This window comes from Contarinia nasturtii, unplaced genomic scaffold (assembly GCF_009176525.2).
Source record: "Contarinia nasturtii isolate CC-2019 unplaced genomic scaffold, AAFC_CNas_1.1 Cnas_scaffold_1477, whole genome shotgun sequence".
Taxonomy (NCBI): Eukaryota; Metazoa; Arthropoda; class Insecta; order Diptera; family Cecidomyiidae; genus Contarinia; species Contarinia nasturtii.
The window spans coordinates 1-8,241 of NW_022198813.1; the positions used below are offsets into that span (position 1 = coordinate 1).

General features: G+C 33.0%; 1 protein-coding gene across 2 annotated transcripts; it reads left to right on the forward strand.

Moving 5' to 3' along the window:
* The first annotated feature begins 2,696 nt into the window (after positions 1-2,696).
* On the forward strand, positions 2,697-3,832 carry LOC116346231 (paired amphipathic helix protein Sin3a-like). 2 transcript variants are annotated; one of them, XM_031776164.1, is made up of 3 exons: positions 2,697-3,050; positions 3,125-3,389; positions 3,452-3,832. In XM_031776164.1, exons 1-3 carry the CDS (start codon positions 3,019-3,021, stop codon positions 3,680-3,682), a joined length of 528 nt encoding a protein of 175 aa, XP_031632024.1. In that variant the 5' UTR covers positions 2,697-3,018; the 3' UTR covers positions 3,683-3,832. The 2 variants fall into 2 exon arrangements, with proteins under 2 accessions (XP_031632024.1, XP_031632023.1); XM_031776163.1 differs by having other exon boundaries at positions 2,708-3,050; positions 3,107-3,389.
* The last annotated feature ends 4,409 nt before the right edge of the window (positions 3,833-8,241 follow it).

Sequence of the window (8,241 nt, forward strand, 5' to 3'; positions counted from 1 at the left end):
CCAGGCACGCAATTTTCGTTGCTTTGATAGACAGAATAGAAATGATCGCGATAATAACATCGCGATATCGTTCTCGGATAATTGATGGCAGTCCTTGCTTTATACACCTTTGGTCGGCGTTTGGATCTGCTGCCTTGTGGCGACCCATTTTGCAGTCTATTTCAAAATAATAAAAAAAACGGAAAAAAGAAAGAAAAAAGGCGTTAAATAATTATATAAACAATTGAAGGCTACACACAACGTCAAATCGCAATTTCAAAGCACAAAACATACACAATAGAGAGTACAACAATAACAATGATTGAATGGCCAAACAGTTTAAATCAACTTGCCTTGTGAGGATTTTTCGCTAAACTGAATTCGATTCGCAATATTCTGACAGTCAAAAATCCAATGGCATCAAATTCGAAGTTAATACACAGTCAAATTCACACAACAAAGACATATAAAATGAAGAATGCACTTCCACACAAATAAAATGAACTTCCTATCAATTCGATACAAAATACACTGTAATGCCGCTTTGATTTCTTACTGTGTGACTTTGGAAATGTTCTGTTATTTTAAAAACAAAACAAGAACAAGCACAAAATTCACCGTAAATAAATCTATTCTTTGCAAATTCACAATATCTACGTTGAAATTAGAAGAAAGAATTCTGTTGAAACTGAGAAATTAGTTTGCTCAGTTTTCAGTCTACTTTCGAAAAAATATAATTTCACACAATTTAAAAGAAGGTACGGACAGACACACAAACACCTCAAACAGCCAATTTGAGGTTTTTGGCCATTTTTGGCCAACTGGCCATATCTCGGCCACTTTTCAACCGATCGTGATGATATTTTTTTTTAACATTATCTACGCGGTCCTTAGATTCCGAATATGACTAAAAAAAATTCGAAAAAATCATTTCAGTGGTCAAAAATCGAGAAAAATGAATTTTCACCGATTTTTTCAAAATGCCACCTGGCGGCCAAATTTTGAAATTTTTTAATTTTTTTTGCGGATTCTTAATTTGGTGCCCGGACACTACTAAAATATGCAAAAATCCCTTTCCAAAAGTCAGCGGTATCGATTTTCATTTCTTTGACGTATATATAGAGTGACGCAAAATATACATATTTCATATGTATGTGGGTATTGCGTCACTTGGTGGACTGCCGTCCCCCGTGATAAATAAAAAAATTGAAAAAACACACAAATATTTTATATTATATGATTCACCAGAATAGCTTCACTTCGTGTTGTTTACGTTGTTTCTTTTGACAGATATCAATGTTTGACAAATACATATTTTCTCCACGTAACCATCTCTACATGGTCTACAAGTCAAAGCTATATATCATATAATATAAAATATTTGTGTGTTTTTTTCAATTTTTTTTATTTATTATAAATTCTATTAATTATTTTCGTTATTATTATTGCAAAACTTATTCAATTTATACAATTTTGCAATTTTATTTGCAAGAAAAAAGTATATGAGAACCTGGCGTGAAAGAGATGGCGCTTCTTAAATCGAGTCGCGTTCAAATACATTGTCAATATACAACGCAAGTGATACTCGATCTCGAATCTGGAGACCATTAGACATTTTTCTTCCAAGTGGCCATCGATATATGACACCAAATTTGATGAATAGTTCATTCCTAGAATATAGCGAGTTCACTTATCAACACACTAAAAAGGTTTCGCTAATCGCGTGAACTGCCGTCGGCCATGATATGAGCAAAATATCACTTATTGAAATGTTCAAATAGTCAATTTTTAAAAAATGAAAAACATTTTGGAATTCATTTCAATTACATTTGAGTGTGCTATTAATCTGGAAAGTTTATTGAACACTCTATCGATTCGAATTGACACCTCTGCCGTATGACAATTTTGGGGGGAAACAAATCCACAAACAAACACACATACCAAAGCCAATTTTGAGAAAAAAAAAAACATGTAAAGAATTGTTACTCCATAAACTAAACTTTTTTATTGATTCCGGAAATTTAACAAGACTTATTGATATTTAAGTATCTTTTGGCGAAAAATAATACCCCCTTATTTTTAAAAGCCAAAAGCTTCGTTTAGTTTTCTTAAACCTTAACTTTCTACGGATATATGACATTCGTTTACGGTCATATGCGTTTTCAGGGTCCAAATTCAATATTACAGATTTCCATAACTTGCAGTATATATGAACAAGACGCAAAATTGACAAATTTTGTCAAAGTTTCCAGGGAGCATCACTTCTGGAATTCAACAGAAGGTTTTTATTTTGTACAAAAAAATCTTATTTTGTATAGTCAAATACTCATAATTTAGAAAGACAGTTGAATTTATATGCATCGCCAAGCATAATTTTGGAAATGAAAGGAATGTGTACAATAGCTGAATGGTTTCTTCCATATATATTTTTCGTTTTTATGCGGGTTCCATATTTGTACTTCATATATTAACAAATAGAAGGAACGTTAAATTTAGCACTATATTTTATTTTTGATGGCTTGAATAGTGCTGTTTTCAAAGAAATATGTCTTCTGTTTCTAATTTTAAAAACAATTAATCTTTGTTAAATACAAAATGGATATTTTTTCGGTATAGGAAAAAATGCTCATAAAAATAATTGAAATTAATGAAACTATTAACACTGTTGTCCTATTACGTGTACTGTACTACAAATTAATATATCCAAAGTTTTAGTAAATAGTTTCTAAAACATAAATTATTTTTTATTCAGCAAAAATAAAAATTTCAACTAACTATTTATTTTAGGTTTCGAATTTACCAAGACGTCAGTTGTTCTTACACCGAAACATTCGAAAGTTTAAACTTAAGCATACTTCTAGGAATTCATCTTCGACTAGTTCACCGGAATTATTTGTTTCGAAAAATTCAAATGAGTTAGCAACACCATCAACCAGTTCAACACCAATAAACTCAAACGCTTCAAACAACACAATAATTGGTTCGAACAACGCGGAACAACTGGAGAGTAATTCGAAGTCCGAAACCGATGAATGTGAAATGAAATCCGATAAAAAAATATCTTCAATGAGGTAAATAAATATATATATATATTTTTCAAATTTTTCTATATGACTTAAATTTCTAGTAACAATACCAATGATAGGACGTCAGAACGCAAAACTGAATCATCTAGTATAAACGTGACATTAATTACGAATCAACATGAATCTACTGAAACTAACAAAAATCAATCAATTACTGAAGTTAAATCACGACCATTAGAACGGATTGGAGCAGATTGTAACGATGAATATTTTATAGACGATAGGTCGGAAATAAATATAAATTTCCAGAAATACCGTATGGTTTTCGTAGTTAACAAAGATGCCGTTTTCTACAAAAAGAGTGCGATCACTCAGGCACGAAAAGTAAGTCGATTAACTTATAGAATTTAAAAAAGATCCTAAATTTTGTTATTTTATTTATATAGACTCACCCAAAAATCACAAAGGCTAGAGCTAATAAATTCCATAAATTTGTACAAAAATGGTGTGAAGAAAATGTGAATGAGGAACAAAATGAGAGTTGCGTCAACTGGTTTATGGGAAGACAACAAAACCAAATACCAAATATTGTTACTATTAAACTGCAAGAAAATGATCTGTCAAAAACGCCATACGCTCTGTATAATCGCTACAAAGTGCAACATTTAAATGCATAGTTTTTAAGTAATAAACGTAATCGATTTGTTTGTAAATAGATATTTGTCTTATCATATGATTGAAAAAGGTAAATGTTTTCGAATGAATTTCACGAAAATATGTATTGGGAAAATTTCACGAAAATACATTCATAAACAAATCTGCTATTATTTCAATGTTTTTATTCCAATTTGGTATAATGCTCAAATCAGTTATAACAAATTAAAAAGAATTCACATATTCAACAATAAAACAAATGATCACGACTTCTTCCAGAAATTCATTTTATTTATTGCAAAGCTTGATTGCAACCCATATTTTTTAAATATTATGAAATTGTGTTTTTAAAGAAGTAAAATAAAAATTTTGAGCCCACCATTAAATACTTATTCATTTTAGTTTCACAAATCATTCACTGCTTTGATCATGATGAATTTACATTTTTGACGACGTTAATTAGATAATGAAAAAATATAAAGTTTTAATAAAAATAATGACTACATCGTTCCTTCACCTTGCGGTTCTTATATATATGTAGTATATAATGTGTGAAAAGCTATATAAGAAAAGTTCCAAAAATGGAGTGTACAGTACAGTTTTAATTTACAAGGATCCATCACTATGGATTGCGGACGTTGAGCCAAACGACATATGCCACGGTGTAGGCCTAGATCAGACCACCTACGCCACATATTCCATTCATGCCCATGGGAGTAAATTTTTTTCGCTACAGCCTTTGGTAGTTTTCATACTAGGAAGCATTTCGAAGAATTTAAAAAACAACTTGCCGATTATTCCTTTCACCTGAAAATTCTTATTGGGAGGTTTTTTGGCACGAGAAAGCCGAATCTGGCTTTTGTTTTGCGATACAATCACGTTGAAATACACTTTTCATAAAAAAATTTACTTTTTTTTGACAAAAATCCATCATTGTGTACTAATAATGCGACATCTATTCAAAGTTTATAGGTTTTTTGTGGCTAGATTTTTTTTTAGAGAAATAATAATGGATTTACATCTTGTATTTATAGTCATTTGAACGTTCATCATAGATTGAATATCGAGAATTTCATATCAAGAAAAAATGAACGAATCATCAAAACTTATTCACAAAACGATTTATATTCGTAGAAAAATTAACTTTTCAACTGGTCCAACTACTCAATTTGATTCATTTTGATCCAATGAGAGATAATTAATGATGAACATTTCCAAAAAATGGCTCAAAATTGAATTTTTTTGGATGGGAGGTTTGATTGTTTGTTTTCAGGCTTCCGCAAATCTTCAGAATGTTAATGATTTAGAGAGATTTTTGATTTTGCTTTAACATAATACAGAAAACTTTCTGCATATATCTGAAAAGCATAGTGTGCGAGGAAAATTTTTCAAAGGTGATTTTTCAAAAACTAAAAATACTACAACAAATCGGAAATATTTTCGTTTAGTTTTTTTGGAAGTCACTTTTTGAGGCAATTCAAAGAAATTTTCTCTAGCAAATCGAAAGAATTTTCTCCGAGAAAAACCCAAATCGGAAAGAGATATATCGGATCCAAAAACCTCAGTAAATTGAAAGAATTCTACTCAATTTTCTACATTTATGAGCTAAAAAAAGGTCTTCACTCTTTGAATACGTAGGCTGCTCCATATATTTCTAGAAAAGCATATACAACGCAATCGTTTTTTATCAAAAATGGCATTCATGCCACTCCGAAACCGATATCTCCAAAACGTGTGTTTTGAACGCATCAACTGCTTCTTCTGGCGTCGAAAATCGTTGACCACGCAGTTTTTTCTTTACGCTCGGAAACAAAAAGAAATCGTTGAGTGCTAAATCAGTACTGTACGGTGGATGAACCATTAATTCGATCTTTTGAGCGGTCAAATATTCAGTTGTGTGATGAGATGTGTGAGAGCTCGCATTATCATGATGAAGAATTATTCTGCGACGGTGGTTATTTTTTCTTAATTCACCAAACACTTCTGGCAAACAAATGGTGGTGTACCAGTCAGAATTGACTGTTCTACGATCCTCTAGTGGAACTGTTGCCACATGTCCGCGAAAAAACAGGCGACCATTTGCTTCGCAACACTTCGAGCGCGAACAACTTTCGTTGGATTATCTTCACTTTGGAAGACCCATACTGTCGACTGCTGTTTAGTTTCGGGCTCATACGCATATATCCACGATTCGTCGCCTGTGACCGCCTGTGACGATGTTATGGACGGAATATGATGCACCGCGGTTATATTTGTTGAGCATTTCTTTGCACCAATTCACACGAGCTAATTTTCGATCATCGGTCAATTTATGTGGAATCCAACGAGAGCAAATCTTTTTTACGGCCAAATGTTCATGCAAAATCGTGAGTATGCTTCTCATACTAATGCCCAAGGATGCCTCAATCTCACGGTATTTGACATGACGATCTTGCTTTATCATGTTTCTGATAGCATCGATAGTTTCTGGAACAACAACCGATTTTGGACGACCTTCACGGAATTCGTCGATGAGCGAATGACGACCACGATTGAATTCAGTAAACCAGTGATATACAGTGGCCTTGCATGGGGCTTCATCGCCAAAGACTAAATGAAGTTGATCAAAACACTGTTGTTGAGATACACCCAATCCAAAGTCGTAGTAAATTATCGCACGAAAATTTTCACGAGTAAAATTCATTTTACTTTTTCGCACACACCCAGTGTGTATTGGAATCGGTCGAAAAATTAACACCCTCAAAAAACATGTTCTCTGGGTATTTTAGGAGCCAGGGAACACGATCCAGTCAATTTCTCGATGTCCGAATGTATGTGCGTGGTACCCTGTACCCTGTATCCTGTACCCTGTACCCTGTACGCAAAAATTTGTTAACACGATAACTTTCAAACGAGAAAAGTAATTCAAAATCTGACTTCACAGGATGATTGGGGGTGCCGAAGAATAGAAACCATTAGATTTTGAGCGACTTTGGTTGATAGAGTAAAGTGTCATGTCTGGTGTGATGCCCATGGCCATCCATAGGAAAAATTCAATATTTCTACCAAAAGTGATATTTAATGTATTCCTAAACACTCCTGTATCATATCGTAATGTGCAGAAACCATGCCTGTATCATATCGTAATGCGCAGAAACTTTGCACAGGTTATTTTTTTCACACAAAAATAACATTTCGAGAGTTTGAAGAGATTTCAATTCAAATTAGGGGTACCTCCCGAACAAAATTTTGGATTTTTTGCTCAAAAACGAAAATTTTGTATGAAAACTTAATTGTATTGAAATTGAATGTTTTTTCAGAATGTTAGCTTTTTGTGAAACAAATAACATCTGCAAATTTTCACATGATTACGATATCATACAGGCATTGAAAAGTCGTTCAAAAATTATTTGTATCGCAAAACTTATATCAGATTCAGTTTTCTCATGAATTCATATTTACGGTAAAAGATACGTAATAAATGCATGTTGTGGATCACAGTGCGAAAAAGTTCATCTTACTGATGTAAGACATTTTATTTTTGTTGAGACGCGATTTAGATGTCACTGTAAACAATACAAATAGCGCGCGTATGACAGAACGTTCTGAGATCGTTTATGCTACCAAATGTTAAACTTAACGAATATGACAATGGTTTGTATCGGACAACACTAAATATGGCCAATTCTAGAAATATATGGAGCAGTCCTCGTAAAAAACCCTAGCAAATTCGAATAGTTTTCGAGAAAAAAAATTCTCATCTAAATCACAAGGAAGTTTAAAAACACGCCCCCCCCCCCCGCCACACACTTCTGCTGTAAAGTATGGTAAGAGCCCAACTAGTATGGCTTAATCACCAAACATCGCTGAAAGCTGTCAAAACAACCAAAGAGGCAAACATTTCTCATCTAAATCACAGGGGGGTTTAACAACCCCCCACACAATACTTATGTAAAGTATGGTAATAGCCCAATTAGTAATGACATAATCACCAAACATCGCTCAAAGCTGTCAAAACAACCAAAGAGGGAAAAAGTATTGACCAGAATTTAAGAGATATGCATAACACAATGTTTATAAACTAACTTGCAAGTGGAAGGGGAACTCTAGTAGGATTACTACAATTCAATTTCGATTCGTTAAATTGACAATACCAACAAATACTGACTGTCAGAGGTAAACTAAATTTTATTTAAAATACTACTACTTTTTTTATTACTAATACTACTACTTTGTTCATCATGTTTGTTATTGATCTACCATTCGTCGTGACCAATTCATGCATACTTTCATTCGCTGATGATACAAAAATTTCAAAATGTATCACCTCAACAGATGACTGCATTAATCTTCAAAATGACTTGGATCGTGTTGCGGATTATTATGAACGCAATTTATTAAAATTAAATGTCAACAAAACTAAGATCATATCATATCATCGGGGATCACTACAATATTAATACGAATACAATATAGGCGGCGTTCAAATTGAAAGAGTATTTGTAATAAGGGACTTAGAAGTGTTGCTTGATGTGCAAATGAATTTGATGTTTTTGGGGAGCTGTCACGTGAGCTGTCACGTCTGCATGTTTTTTTTTCTTCG